General features: G+C 34.2%; 1 protein-coding gene across 1 annotated transcript in view; it reads right to left on the reverse strand.

The window, feature by feature from the left end:
* The window catches only part of LOC114332237 (DNA-dependent metalloprotease SPRTN), a 39625-nt gene extending 22755 nt beyond the window's left edge, over positions 1-16870 (reverse strand). The window contains exons 1-3 of the mRNA XM_050661165.1: positions 16407-16870; positions 14578-14742; positions 8550-8738 (exon numbers count right to left, since the gene is read on the reverse strand). Coding sequence (XP_050517122.1) covers positions 8550-8738; positions 14578-14742; positions 16407-16665 — 613 coding nt within the window. The 5' untranslated portion in view covers positions 16666-16870. The remainder of the gene's footprint in view (positions 1-8549; positions 8739-14577; positions 14743-16406) is intronic.
* Positions 16871-16992: the final 122 nt, after the last annotated feature.

A 16992-nucleotide genomic window follows, 5' to 3' on the forward strand; every position in this document is an offset into this window, starting at 1 on the left:
GAAAATATTAATCTATTATAACAAAACAAAAGCAAGTTTGACATTTAATATTGCGTTAGTTAGATGGCTCTACTCGAGTTACTTGGGAACAAAAAAAGAATGAAGGAAATTGCTCCATGGGAAGCCGAGAAAATGCATTTTTTTAACGTATAACGATTTTGAACTTTGAGATTACATTTTCTCCAACCTAATTTTTGATTGGAATTTTGCTCTTTTTGGCAATTTTCACTCGTAATGTCGATAGTTTATATTATAATAAAATATGTTGTGAGTATTTTAAAGATATGAAAATTGGTGTGGAGAAAGGGGACAAAAATAAAAAGGTGATGGTTCGAAAATTATGATCATATTGTTTATACCTTTGCCGTAATTTCCAGTCAACTTTGACCCGTTGTATCTCAGGAACCACTCATCACAATTAAACGTTTTTTGTTTTAAAAAAAGCGTCCTGTCGCTTTTTTTTCAATACCTATTTCATGATTTAATTTAGTTTAATATTTCCCGAGATATTATATTTGTTTATAAGCCAAAAAATTGTTTATAATTTTAAAATATTACTGAGGCCGCTTAAATAGTCCAATTTCAATTCTGTAAAGTAAATTAGATAGGTACAGTTTTTTTTAAAAAAAACTCATAGTTATTCTTATGTATCATAATTATTGTGGTTATTATACCGACCTTAATTTTTTAATTAACAATTCAATTGTTGCTAAACTCTTCATTTAAATTCCATCAGCTTCTGGAATTATAATCTATATGAACAGAGCTTTTATATTACCAAGTTATTTAATTATTGATAAACAATTACTTATCTAAAATTTTAGTTGAAAATTAAAGATTTTGTTGGAAAACCCGCATTTTCCGGTGAAAATTTTTGTCGAAGTAAATCGGGAAAAACACGTCTCTACGCAGAATTTCTTTATGATGAATTTTTATTTGGGTGTTTTTGATGCAAAGTTAAAATCTTTAAAGTTATACAGCAAAAATTGAAAAAAAACACGATTTTCGGGCGCCATTTTGTTTATAAATAAAGTAGCACACTATCTGCGGACTTTGCATACCTATATTATTAATATATACAATCATAAGATTCGATTCCAGCAATAAAATTGCTGGGAAATAACTTTTCCCAAAAATTGCCTATTCTCCGATAATATGCCCAGACTATAGTAATATTCTAGATCGTATAACCCGGTTTTTAAAACTATTGACTAAAAACTTCAGTGCTTACAGTTGCTATGTAATAGGTATCATTTAATTTACTTTATCAATTTGCTGGGTAAAACCTTAGCTTAAGAGCGTGGGCGCTATATCTCGGACCAATGCATTTTAAGTGTATTCATTTTTTTTTCGAATCCTTAGAAAACTAAAATATTTTTGAAAAATTTAAACGCAGAATAAAGGACTACCTTATTACCGAGGGCCGAAAGTCTCTTAGAATAACAAAAAGGTTTTTTGAATGAGATATTTAAAATTAAAAATCACAATAAATTTTCACTTTTTTACCCCTGTAACTTATTAAAATAAACATTATATAAGTTTTCAGGGACTTTCGACCCTCGGTAATAATGTAATCTTTCATTCTACGTTTAAATTTTTCAAAAATATTTATTAGATTTCTAAGGATTCGAAAAAAATTAATACATTTAAAATGCATTGGTCCGAGATTTTGCGCCTATCCCCTAAAACACATACTGCAAGATATGATCAGCAATACTGGAAAAGCAATAGCAAAATTATAAATGATTTTATTTGGTTAATCTATAAGACTAGTGATTTGATGTTAGGAATATACTGCGGACAGTTTAGATATACTTTAATTTTAGAGAGTCATCATATAGAAAGATACATACCACTAATGGTATATCAATTGCAAATTACATCTATATACGAGTCACCTTTGACACGATTCTCATAAAGCGGAAAACACACCGAAGCGATAACGGCGCGATAGCGTTCACGATCCAACTCGTCTGAAGCAAACAAGTAGACGAGTTGAATCGCGATCGCCATCGTGAACGCGATCGCGTCGAGATCGCGTTGGTATGTTTTCCGCTTAATATGGTTAAATAGTCAAAATTTTCAAAATATTGTAATTACAAATTTGTTCTTTAATTAAACCTTGTAATTTACGAAAAACTAAAATATCTCGAAAACCACAATTTATATATAGATATAATAAATTTAATTAGTGATGCACAATGTAAAAAAAAAACAATACAAACTAGAGCACTCCAAAAACAGAGTTTATTCACTCTCACTTTTGTCAACCATCCTACATATTTCAACATTATTTGGAGTTATATATTCCCTTTATTAACCTATATACTACTACTAAACAAAACAAATAGTTCCTGCGAAGAATATAGACTAAAAATGAATATAAAAACGACTAAATATACAGTGAGCACGTAAAGGTTGGAATAAATTCATTTTCTCGAGAACGGACGATTTTGGAAAAAAAATCCCAAAACAGGTCAATTTTTATTTTTAAATTACGACTTATTGGCATATATTATATCATACTAGTGACGTCACCCATCTGGACGTGATGAGGTCATCGATGATTTTTTTAAATAAGAATAGTAGTAGTATATCTTAGTATCTAGTATTAGTACTCTATTCAGTAGTATAAACATTCACCATCATCATCTTGGTGCTACAGCCCTTAGAGGGCCTCGACCAAGCGGTCTAACTGTGTATAATTTTACATGCATCTGATCTGCGACGGAACTGACGTCACATACTGTTTACAATTTCTGACGTGAAGTTGGCGTTGACAGGTGTTTTTGTGGTTCATAAATAATAAATATTTTATTTGGTGACATATTTTAATGTAAAATACATTGTAAAACAGGTAACATTATGTATTAAGGAAATATTAAGTCAATAATTTAATGCATTCCTGTTGGTAAATCAAGAAATTATTCCGGAAACCAAGAGTCGGCCATTGTTATGTCAAGTTATTAGCTACTTTTTATCAGCTACTTTGGACGCCAGAATTTTGCTCATAGGTTCTATCCTGGGTGTTTTTATATCAATGGCCTCGACCTTCTCAAGCTTTCTACGCCATTCTGTTCTGTCCCTTGCTTGCATTTTCCAGCTGCCGACTCAGATCTTCTCGGCATCTTGTGTTACCCCGTCCATCCACCTCAGCTTTGGTCTACCCCGTCTTCTCATTCCCACGGGTTGCGCTGTTAGAATCTTTTTTATCATGTTCGATTCAGGGGCCCGGGCTACATGTCCTGCCCACTGCAGGCGGTTTCGCTTAATTATAGTGATAATATCTTTTCCACCAAACTTATGCTTGTATATATTCTGCAGTTCAAAGTTATATCTACGCCTCCATATTCCGTTCTCACAGACCGCTCCGAATATCTTACGTAGCACCTTTCTTTCAAAAATCGATAGAGCGGATTCATCTGTTTTAGTTAGCGTCCATGCCTCTGATCCATATGTGAGAACGGGGACTATCAATGTTCTATCTATACAGCCTTATACGAGTTTTTTGAGACAGATGTTTGTTAGCTAAGTACTTTGATAGACTATGATAACACCTGTTTGCAATTATTATTCGTCTTTTTATTTCCCCTGATGTGTTATTATTGGGGTTAACCGATGTTCCTAGATATATGAGTATACACATTAATATAATTATTTATGAAGGGTGTCAAAAAAAATTTTTGAATTAAATTTATTGACATAAAAATAAGAATGTTTGTAATTTATTTAATTAATTCAAAATACATTTTACTGCTATCAGAAAACAGGAAATAATTTTTATTTCGCAAATAAATATTGTTTTTTGCTTAAATTCAATATTAAAGCCACCACCCACCAGCCTCGTGACAATTTGAACATTTAATTTAAGCGAAAAGCAATGATTATTTTTCAAATAAACATTTTTTTCAGTTTTCTGAGAGCAGTAAAATGTATTTTGAATTAAATAAATTACATACATTCTTCTTTTTATGTCAATAAATTTAATCCAAAAAATTTTTTTTGTACACCCTGTATAAATAATTATGTTAATGTTTATATTACTGAATAGAGAATTGAATTACCTTTCAGCTATCACATGACCCCTATTCTCATTTAAAAAAATCATCCATGACGTCATCACGCCCAGATGGGTGACGTCACTAGTATGATATATGTATGCCAAACAGTCGTAATTTAAAAATAAAAATGTTTCGGGATTTTTTTCCAAAATCATCCATGCTTGAGAAAACGAATTTATTCCAACCTTTATGTGCTCACTGTATGATAATAAATAAGAAATCATATATAATACAAACAAGCATACATTTGGAGAATGTACCGATAGAAAGTTTTGATAAATACAAATAACTGAGAACCTAGAATTCAGAAAATAATGATCCAACAACAGAAATAAGGGTCAGAATAAAAATAGCAAAAAATGAGTTTGAAAAAATGAAACTAACTCTCTGCAATAAAGACCTCAGATTAGAACTGAGAGTCAGAGCTCTCAGATGTTATATGTTTTCAACAATGAAATATAGACTTGAAAGCTGAACATTGAAGCAAGAAGACATAAATAAGCTACAGTGATCTGAAATGTGGTGTTACGTTAAATGCATAGAATATCACGGATACAGAATTGAAACGAAAAAAAAGAGAAAACTTTTATAACAAAAAAAATGGTTCTTAAAAAGATTACGAAATGATTTTGGAAAAGGAAATGGCAGTTTATGAGGCCAAAGGAGTGGAAGGCGATCATTTGTCAATGGTCTGAGTATTTGATGACCTTAAAACCGACCAGCACAGAGGCCGGAAGGGCTTTCTCCGCAACTGGCTATATGTGCAGTTCTGTGCGAAGTACATAGGTTAGGCCTATGTTTTTTAAGGTCTCACTTCCAAGAAACTAAATAATTCATGTTTAAAAATTTAGAAATTTAAAAATTAAGAATACAGACAAAAAAACATTAAAATCGTGTTTTTATTGTGATTCCACATTTTGCTGGATCCAGCTGGATTCAAGCCCATCTTGCAAAAATCCAGCTGGATTGAAAATGCTGCTGGATTGCAATCCCTAATTGCGAAAAATGGACAAAGAATATGAAATAATAAACATAGTAAAAATAATAAAGTTAAAATATCTGGGACACATAATGACGAGACAGCAATATGAAATGCTAAGTCTTATAATACAAGGAAAGATAAGAGAAGGAAGAAGTTTTAGGAAGACTGAGAGTGTCATGGTAGAAAAATTTAAGTGACTGGTTTAAATAAAGTTTCATCAAACACTTCAGAGCAGTGGCAGAGCCAGTCAAGATAGTGATGATGATGTTCAACCTCCGATTGGGAGATGGTACTTAAAGAAGAAGAACCTACAGAAGAATTACAGACTTTTAAATTCTATAGTTTATTTATAATATTGTTGCATCAATGGTGACTCATACTGTTTAAATATGTTCATACTAAATTTGAAAATGCATGATAGTACAGTTATGGCAGAAGACTACAAGATTCTTCATACAGAGCTGTTCAAAGCAGAAAAAATACAAATATCGATACCTTCTAGTTAGTGCAGTCACTAAAGGTTTTCATCTCCGATTTCCTTGAACCTCGATCGATTTTCATGAAAATTGGTGAACAGTTAGACGATACATCACAGAATAAAGGTGACATGATGCCAACTTGCGCTTTTACCCTGGGTGTGGATGCCACCCCTTCCTGGGGGTGAAAATTTTTTTTTTTAAATAATACCATAAGTCCATAGAGGGACAAATTATAAGCAAAATTTGTTATATAAAATTATTAAAATAAATCAACACTTTTTGAGTTATTAAAGACCAAAGATTTTATTTTTTCGTAAAAAAATACATGTTTTAAATCGGTTTTTCACGTATAAATCAAAAACTCTAAGCTTTTACAACAAAGTTATTATTACTGAAATTAAAGATAATAAAAAATTGAAAGCATTTCTTACATAAAGAACTAAACTAATGTTAGTTCAAAGTGAGTTATTGGCAATTGAATGTGTATTTTTTTCGACGAGTACTCAAATCTAAATATTCAAGCTTAAATAACGGGAAAACGATGCAATGTATAAAATATTCCTGCTAAACATTTGTCAAAGTACTTCAGAATACCTATCAAATGAGGTTCAGAACAAGGTAATAGCGTCAAAATTAGGCAAGTTATAATGAAAATAAAAGAACCGTTTCGAATTTTTTAGGAAAAAGTGAAAAATAAAACATACGCCATTTCCACAAAAATTAAAATTTATAGTAATCCTTACAAGAACTTCTTTATATTAGCATAAGTAATGTTTTTGATAATTTTGACCGGTTTAGAATGCATATTTTTGAAAAAAAGGTATAATTTAAAAAAATCATAATTTTTAAAATTATTGTAATTATTGTATTGTTTTGATAATAACTCCAAAAATACTCAATATACGTAAAAAATATATATAACCAAATTTTATATTTTTTCTGTGCTAAATATTTTACCTGTTTTACTATTTCTATAGGGTAAAAAATAACCGAGATAGAAACGTTTAAATCTTAAATTTTGCTGTGGGAACCATGCAACCGGGGTCATTTAACCTTTTATTTTTTTAAAAAGTAAGGGGTTTAGAAGATTAGGTTTAACGCGCTTAAATAGCACTTGGAATTAACTTTCAAACAGTTTTTAGATGAACCTGATATCGTAAACACGAATGTAGGTATTAAAAAAAACAATAACATTTTCTTAAAAAGTTTTTAAAAGATCAATTTTGGAGCCTAAATTTTAACGCTGTCAACATGTTCGGGGGCTAATTTGATAAATATTTTTAAGTACTTTGACAAATGTTTAATAAGTTTATGTTATAAAATGCATCAATTTCCCGTTATTTCAGCTTGAATACTAGAGTTTTTTATTCGCCGAAAAAAATATACATTTAATTACCTATAACTCACTTTTAGTTAACACTAAAAGGTTTTCCTAGTAAGGGATTTATTTCATTTTTTATTAGCTTCAATTTTGATAATAATAACTTTTTTGTAAAAACTTACACTTTTTGAGTTATTGATGAAAAATTGGTTAAAAACATGCATTTTTATAAAGAAAAATTAAAATCTTTGATCTTTAATAACTCAAAAAGTTTTGATTCATTTTAATAACTTTATATGAAAAAATTTTGCTTGAAATTTGTCCCTCTATCGAATTATTGGGTTATTTTTAATAAAATAATTTTCACCCCCGAGAAGGGGTGGCATGCACCCCCAGGGTAAAAGCGCAAGTTGGTACCATGTCACCTTTGTTCCTTGAGATATCCTCTAACCACTCACCAATTTTCATGCAAATCGATGGAGGTTCAACGAAATCGCAGGTATTCTTGTTCTCATGATCATTTTTCAGTGCGTCATTAATTATGACGTCATATACTGTATTGGGTGTGTCGAGACTTATTTCATGTAATTATTGACGAATCTGACAGATGCCACAATCGTACTTAGCCATAGGTGAAAAGCTTGTGGAATTAAACTAATTAGTAATTTAGTAGATTTGATTTTTACACAATATGTTAACATGTAGGTATTTTTTATAAAGAGGAATAAAATTAAAAAGTAAACAATATTGTTAATTAAATTTATAAATATGGAAACATTAAAAAATGACACAAAACTGTCCATAAACTGTGTTTTTATCTTCTTCTCTAGGTGCTGTCTCCGCTTCAAAAGTTAGCAATCATCAGAGAGATCTTTATTTCTGAAACAGCGGCTCTAAATAATTCATTGTTATTACATCCAAACCAGTTCCTAAGGTTCTTCAGCCATGAGTTACGTCTCCTTATTATGGATCTTTTTCTTGCATAATGACCTGGAGTATTAGATATACATCTCTCATCACATGTCCCATATATCTCAGCTTTCTTCTTATTTGTTAGTTCTCGTTCCTTATGCGTAAGTCTCATTACCTCCACGTTGGCTATTCTATCTACTCATGAGATATTTAGCACTCTTCGGTACAAATCGAATGTCTCTAGTCTCCTCACGCCAATGACTAACTTTTAACGAACTAAATTCTAAACCAAAACACAAAATAATGCACAGAGACGTTGTAAAACACAAGTGAAGTCGAATTCGAAATTTCAAAATGACAGGTACACAAAATACTGACCTGAATAATAACCGTCACTTGACTCTTTGACACTTCTAAAAAATGGCCAAAATGGACCAAGTTTTTGTCAAATGTTCGTAATACGTGTATTTGATTGGCTAGAAAAAACGCGCATTCTAAATATCAACGAATCAAAGGTAGGTTAGGAATAGACATCTTATGTATATAACCATTGTAATGCTGCATTATTTTTGTGTTTAATCACGGAGCTACCGCTTTTTCCGTCTCATCTAACTTAATGCATTAGAGAGAAATCGAAAAACTGTGACGCACTGAAAAATGATCATGAGAACAAGAATAATAGCTCATATCCACATTCAGTGACTCCACTAAGTCAGATTTTTTTGGTTACTATCAATAATTTTCAAATGGAGTATACTTAACTTGGATTTATATCCTAGAAAGAAGACACTTACCAGCCTCTTGGTTAATCCTATTCATGTGTCTGTGAAACTCAGGTCCGTGTCCATCTCTATCCCTATTATTGTTAGTTACGAATAGATAAGCATGGATCATCTCATGTAAAAGGGTCTCTACTAAGTCTTTTCTTGGTCGAAGTTTTAAAAGAGGTTCACTGAGGGTTATAGTACACATACCTCCTCTGCCTAGATTTTAAAAAAATGTTATAGATTTGTCCACATGTTCATGATTTAAAAAAAATATATATAACCAAATCAAAGGATGTCTACACTCAAATAGAACAGACAATTATAGAAAAACTGACAGATTAGACTAACAGGACTAAGGAGACTAAAGGCTCCCGTGCACTAGGCAGCCTACCTGCCAAAGGCAGGCTTCGCCAATGAAGCCTGTCATCATCATCATCATTTGGCTCTACAACTCTATGTGAATCTTGGCCGCGTTTACTATTTCCCTCCATTGTTGTCGGTCCTGAGCAGCTATTTCCCATTGCTGTACTCCCATTTTGCGTAGATCACTGGCTACTGCGTCCTTCCATCTCTTTCTTGGGCGACCAACTGACCTTTTTCCATCGGGCCTTTCCCAGAATGTGGCGTTCAGAAGTCTTTCGTCACTTGATCTTAGTACGTGACCCGCCCATCGTATTCTGTTTGATTTAATGTAGCGTACTATGTTTTTATCTCCGTATATTGTCTGGAGTTCATCATTGTGTCTTCTTCTCCATTCTCCTGTTGTCTCTTCTCTGCAAGGCCCATAGATAGTCCGCAGTATCTTTCTTTCAAGTACCAGTAATTTTGTTGTTTCCCGCTGATTCAGAGTCCAGGTTTCGCTTCCATACGTTATTGTGGGACGAATTATTGTCTTATATACTCTTATTTTTGCTGGTCTTGAGAGTATTTTTGATTTAAGTAGGGTCCTTAACGAGTAATATGCCCTGTTTCCTGCAATAATCCTGGCTGCCACGTCCTTTTCATAGTTATTTTCAGATGTTATGATCGCTCCCAAATACTTAAATTCTTTGACGACTTCAAAATTGTATTCATTAATTGTTACGTTTTGTCTAACCCTTGGTCTTGGGTTCTTCGTAACCACCATGTACTTGGTCTTGTCCTCGTTGACCTTAAGACCAACTTCCTTGGCTCTGTTCTCGAATAGGGTGAAAACTTCTTTTGCATCTCTGGTGGATTGTGCAATTGTGTCCACGTCATCCGCAAAGGCTAATAGTATTTTTGATCCTTGGGCGGCAAATCCGTTTGTCAGTTGTGGCTGAGCTTTCCTTACTGCATGTTCCAGTGCGAAGTTAAACAGCAGGGGGGCGAGAGGATCTCCTTGTCTAAGTCCGGTGTCAATGAGGAATTCCTCCGACGTGTTGCTGCCAACTCTGATTCGTGCGGAAGCGTTCTCCGTGCTCACCTTTGCTAATCGTACCAGTTTTCCAGGTACTCCCATTTCTACCATAGTCTCCCACAATGCTTCTCTGCTAACAGAATCGTAAGCTTGTTTGAAGTCCACGAAGATTTGTTGTACATCGCGGTTGAATTCCCAGTTTTTTTCCAACACCTGGCGTAGGACGAAGATCTGGTCTATAGTCGACCTTCCCGGTCTGAATCCGCTTTGGTAGTCGCCTATGATTTCCTCTGCGTATGGAGTTAATCTTCTAAACAGTATTATGGATATAATCTTGTCATCATCATCATTCTCTTTGCCTTATCCCTATGCGGGGTCGGCTTCCCTAATTGCATTTCTCCACACAATTCTGTCTTGGGTCATATCAATGTTAATCCCCTTTACCAACATGTCCTGCCTTATCGCCTCCCCCCAGGTCTTCTTTGGTCTTCCTCTCCTACTCTTTCCAGGAATCTGCACTTCAGCTATTCTTCGTATTGGGTGATTAACGTCTCGACGTTGAACATGACCGAACCATCTTAACCTATGCTCTCTCATTTTGGCATCAATTGGTGCCACACCTAGACTTCCCCTTATATACTCATTTCTAATTTTATCCTTCTTTGTCACTCCACTCATCCATCTAAGCATTCTCATTTCCGCCACATGCATTCGTTGTTCCTCTTTCTTTTTCACTGCCCAACATTCAGTTCCGTACATCATAGCCGGTCTTATGGCTGTTTTATAGAATTTTCCCTTCAGCTTCATTGGAATTTTTCTGTCACACAACACACCACTCGCTTCTTTCCACTTCATCCATCCAGCCCTAATTCTACTGCATGCATCTCCATCTATTTCTCCATTACTCTGTAATACCGATCCTAGGTACTTAAAACTATTGCTTTTCACAATCATTTCACCATCCAAAGATACCATTTTATTTGTAGTAGCTCCATCTTTAAATGAACATTCCAAATACTCTGTTTTTGTCCTACTAAGTTTTAAACCTTTTTCCTCCAGAGCTTGTCTCCACTGTTCCAGTTTTTGTTCTAAGTCTCTTTCACTATTTCCTACTAACACGACATCATCAGCATACATTAAGCACCATGGAATGTTACCCTGTAGTTTCGCTGTTATCTGGTCCAAAACTAATGAGAATAAATACGGACTAAGCACAGAGCCTTGGTGCAATCCTACTTTCACATGAAATTTATCAGTCTCTCCCACACCTGTCCTAACACTAGTCGTTACTCCCTCATACATATCCCTCACAATCTTTACATATTCACCAGGGACTCCTTTCTTATTGAGTGCCCACCACAGAATCTCTCGAGGAACTCTATCATATGCTTTCTCAAGATCAATGAATACCATATGAGCGTTTGTTTCTTTACTCCTGTATTTTTCCATCAACTGCCTTATAATGAAAATTGCATCTGTTGTTGATCTACCCTGCATAAAGCCAAATTGATTCTCGGATATTTCGGTCTCTTCACGTATCCGTCTGTCAATTACTCTTTCCCATATTTTCATGGTGTGGCTAAGCAGTTTTATAGCCCTGTAGTTTGTACATTGTTGTATATCTCCCTTGTTTTTGTAAACAGGTACCAGTATACTGCTTCTCCATTCGTCTGGCATTTGTCCAACTTCCATAATTCTATTAAATAGACCTGCTAGCCACCTTGTTCCTGTCTCTCCCAATGCTCTCCATACTTCCCCAGGAATATCATCTGGTCCTACCGCTTTTCCTTTCTTTATTTTTTGAAGCGCTTGAGCCACTTCCTCGTTGGTTATTTTGGTGACCATTGCTGCTACTGTCTCCGTTGACTCTACAGGCTGTCTGTCAAATTCTTCATTTAATAAGCTGTCAAAGTACTTTCTCCATCTCTTTTTGACTTCCCTTTCGTGAACTAGTATTTTATTATTTTCATCTCGGATACATCTAATCTGATTAAAATCTTTTGCTTTCCTTGCTCTCTGTTTGGCTATTTTATATATCTTCGTTTCGCCTTCCCTGGTATCAAGTTGATCATATAGGTTTGAATACGCTTCTGCTTTGGCTTTTGCTACTGCTACTTTCGCTTCCTTTTTCGCCACCATATAGTTTTGAAGATCTGTGTCGGATCTGGTTTCTTGCCACTTTTTATATAATTTTCTCTTCTCTTTTATTTTTCCTTGTACTTCGTTTGACCACCACCAAGTCTCTTTATCCTCAAACTTTTTTCCTGACGTTTTCCCAAGTATTTCAATAGCAGTCTCTCTAATACTACTGGCCATTTTTCTCCAAATTGTATTAGGGCTTCCTATATGGATATAATCTTGTATGTTGTATTAATTAACGATATTCCTCTATACAGGGTGTCCCGAAACTCTACCGACAAACGAAGACAGGAGATTCCTCAGATAATTTTAAGATAATTTAACCCAATTCACCTAGTCCGATAATGCTTCCTACGGGAGCTAGAGCTCTTTGAAAATGGCGTCATGTAATTAGTTTTTCTTAAATACCTCCAGAAAGCTTCTATTTAGAAAAACGAAAATTGGTATACATATTTACTTTCCAGAAATTAATCGATTCCATCCATTGCGAATTTCTAGTACAGGTCATAGGCGTCCGTGTTGGGTAGGGCAACGGTTATTTTATAGCCTAACTTTTTTGTCTTTAATTTTTAAGCATTTTTGGTTCTGAATTATTTAATTGTGAGTTATTCTAGTACTAAAAGGTACTCTTAGTTTAAGTCGATAGGATACACCGTTTTCTAGAAAAATCGATTTGAAAATTTTTCGTTCCTTGAATTTAAAAAAAAAGATTAAAAAAAAACTATTTAGAAAGATGAAAACTGGTACATTTATTTATACTCCAGAGATTAATCGATTTCATTAATGGCGAATTTCTAGTACCGGTCATAGGCGTCCATTTTGGGTAGGTCAACAGTTATTTTATAGCATACCTTTATTGTCTTTAATTTTTAAGTATTTTTGACACTAGATTATTCAATTATGAGATATTCGAGTACTAAAAGTTACTCTTGCTTAAAGTTGGTAAAATACATTGGTTTTTTTTAATTTTTTTTAACTTTTTTTTTCAAATTCCCAAAACTAAAAACTTTCAAATCGATTTTTCTAGAAAACGGTGTATCCTATCGACTTAAAGTAAGAGTACCTTTTAGTACTAGAATACCTCACAATTTAATAATCCAGTATCAAAAATACTTAAAAGTTGAAGACAAAAAAGTTATGCAATAAAATAACTGTTGCCCTACCCAAAACGTACGCCTATGACCGTTACTAGAAATTTGCAAAGGATGGAATCGATTCATTTCAGGAAAGTAAATATGTATACCAATTTTCGTTTTTCTAAATAGAAGCGTTCTGGAGGTATTTAAGAAAAACTAATTACATGGCGCCATCTTCAAAGAGCTCTAGCTCCCTTAGGAAGCATTTTCGGACTAGGTGAATTGGGTTAAATTGTCATAAAATTATCTGAGGAATCTCCTGTCTTCGTTTGTCAGTAGAGTTTCTGGACACCCTGTAGTTCCGACATATTTGTTTGTCTCCCTTCTTGTGAATAGGTATTATATGGCTTTCATGCCAGTGTTTCGGTATTTCTTCTCTTTCCCAGACTTCTCTTATAAGATGATATATCTCAAGATGTAGTTTGTCTCCCCCTTTTTTTAGTAGTTCTGCCTGTATGCCGTCTGGGCCTGGGGCTTTATGGTTTTTTAGGGACGAAATTGCGGACTTTACTTCAGCTAGTGTGGGCCCTGGTATTTCAGGTTCGGCTAACTGGTACTGTCTTTGTTGCCCTGTCGCTGTGGGGTTTTCTGTATTTAAGAGTTGCTCAAAATACTTTCTCCATTGACGGCTTATCTCTTCGTCGTCAGTGAGCAATTGTCCTGCATCGTCATCGCAATGAAGCCTGTGTTTACCATTATTTTTGATACCAAAAAGTGGCCAATCAGTGTCCCGTGAACGAGTTTCGTAATTTATCCAAAAGATTATTAACTGATTGAACTGACATTCTTGGGTAGTTAAATAAACCAATCTATAGTGTATGTCAGACATGCGATTCAGTGTATGAAGGATACCCCAATACAAACTAAATGAGAATCTTCTTGAAAACGTTGTCGCTCTTCACGCTATCTGTCGTGAAAGGTAGTATTAGGCAGGTACTTTTAGGGGATTATCGCTGTTAATTGTTGTGGAATACTGAAGGAGGATTTATTTATGATAATTCACAGAATGGCAAACCCGCTTGCAATATACAACTTCTCTAATGTTTGGAACAGAGAATAGGAACCTACGAACATCCTTAAAACAGGTTTGAAATAAGCTTACTGAGTGACATTCTAAAAGGAGATGTCCAATCCAATGCCTTTTCAATAATTATGGCCTCTTCCACATCCATATCACTTGAAGGATACAACTGGCCATTTATTGGCTGCTATAACTTGCTGCTCATATATGTTGTGTAGTGCGTGGACCATTGGGTACAGAAAAAAAAATGGAAAAATAAACCTATGGTAGGTATAAAAAATGAAAATTTAAAGCAAAAATTAAACTATATTACATTTTTAATTTGTTTGAACAAAGAAGAAGATATATTATGACACTAAAAGTGATGAATATGAAACTTACCTTGATAGGAACAAATTCCTGCACAAGTGGTCATTCTTTTACTCCAACTGACAGTCACAGACCCCAATTGGTTCCAAAAAAATCTTTCGTTGAAAGCAATGAACAACATATGAATATCAGGAGTAGGATCTATGACCTCCCAAGAAGGATCAGTCAGAGATTTACCTGTAAATAAATAAATAAATAAACTTTGGGAAAGAATTAAAAAGTGGAGAAAAAAAATAGACAAGGTTGATACAGATGACTAAAAATAATACCAGGTCAAACTAAAACTAAATATTCTCTAACAGGAAAGATATCTTCTTCTTATAGTGCCTATCCATTTTGGATGTTAGTGACCATCATAGCAATCAACACTTTGCACACTGCTGCTCTGAAAAGATTTGTGGTTGTTGTGTTGAACCATGTACTTACATAGATTTTTCAGTCAGGAAATCCTTTGCTTTCCTGGTCATCGTTTTTCTTCTACTTTTCATTGATGTGACCAAGTTTGGCCGTTTTTATTGGGGTCAACAGCTCTCTTTCTTTTTACTTCCTCAACAAAACGTGGTCAGTATAAATCTTCAGGATTCGATGATAAAGACACATTTCAATAAAGCCTCAATTTTCTTGCAGATCAAGTAAAGTCATTTATTCATATTAATATACAAAAGTACTTACATATGTCAAAAAACAGTGTACAGCAGTGGGAGCACGCAAAATAGAATTCTATTTTAGTGACGTCACATTCCCTAGCAACAGTCGATTCTCCCATTATGAAATTCTATTTTGTGACGTCAGCAAAATAGAATTCTATTTTGCGTGCTCTGGGCCTAGCTTTGGTTCATAGATATAAAATACAAATATAAATGCAAAAGGTATAATATGAAATAATACATACATTAATTAAGACAAACACTTTCTGGGTTCCTAAGAATAAACTAAGTACAATTTAACAATTCACAACCCAGTTCCAAACATTAAAGTTAAAATTTAAAAATTCATCACTGCTGTAAAATGCTTGACTAATGAGAAAATTCTTTAGTGATTTTCTACATTGTAAAATTGGCAATTCAGTAATTTCAGTAGGCAGCTTGTTGTAAAATGTTACACGATAAGAGTTTGGTCCGTTTCTACTTCACAATACTCCCTAGAATAAATAGCGAAGGCAGAGTTAGTATGTGCAGTGCAACAAAGGCCTATAATTGGATGGGTCATCATTGTCACCCTTCTTATAGACTGGTACCACCACTGCTTTTTTGAGCAGACCTTTTATTATGTTAACCGAGAATCTGAAGTAGTCCCTACTTTTCTTGTTCAGCATATTTGTTAAAATGTCTCTGATTTCAATGAGAGAAACATCTTGGAAGAAAAATACTTCCCCAAACATTGTGACATCAAAATCCAAGGGATTGAATCTAGGTCTGCAAGTTACAGGCAACATTAGTGAAGAAGTTATTAAATTCATTAAGTGGCGTCTGTTGTCTGTGTAGTAACCTGTAACATAGGTTACTACGGGTGTAATCATATAGTAGATAGTGTAGATAGTCTGTACAGAAACAATGTTCTGATTCAACACACACACTACATTGTAATCTGATTGTGAATGATTAATATCTATGCCAGCGTTTCCCAACCGGTGGGTCGCGACCCACTAGTGGGTCGCGGGCAGATTTCAGGTGGGTCGAGGAGTGGCTCTTACAGTAGCTGAGTGACGTACAGAGTACAAAATAGCGTATCATCATGGGTGAGGGATGGGTCGCGAATATATAAAAAAACATCCGAAGGTGGGTCGCCAGACATAAAAGGTTGGGAACCACTGATCTATGCCATTAAAAAAAATTATTTACCTGAGTTCCTGCCATTTGGCGCATCATAAACTAAGTTTTGTTGAGGCCTTTCCACTTCCATTTCAGTTTGAAATTGTTCTTGCAAAGATCGGGCAAGTAAAGAGTCATTTAAACTTGATCTGCGATTTTGTTCTCTGTTGTTGGGTACATTTTCTTTCTCGAACTGCCTTTGCAGCTCCTTTGCTATCTGCGAATCCCGCTTTTCTTGTTCGAACTTGTTTTGCAGAAGTAATGCCGTTTGGTAATCTAGCTCAGCCATGTCAAGAATTTGTTATGAACTATTTATTGTGAATTCGAATACTTTGATGTCTATATAACACAGAAATATCACTAATAGTTTATAATAATCGCATTATGTTGAATCATTATTTATGATGATTCACTTTTTACCTTCATAAAAACAAATTATATCCTAAAACTCCTAAAAGAGAGTAATTAAAACATGCAAAAGTAATAAACATTTGTATTCAAGGTTAGATTTATTTCCAACTGTCAGTTGGAATAACTGTCAAATGTGTCAATCTAAACTACAGTTGAGTCCGCGAGTCTTTACCCGTGCGTCATCATTTAAGCATACGAAATAAGT

Source organism: Diabrotica virgifera, chromosome 9 (assembly GCF_917563875.1).
Source record: "Diabrotica virgifera virgifera chromosome 9, PGI_DIABVI_V3a".
In the NCBI taxonomy this organism is placed as follows: Eukaryota; Metazoa; Arthropoda; class Insecta; order Coleoptera; family Chrysomelidae; genus Diabrotica; species Diabrotica virgifera.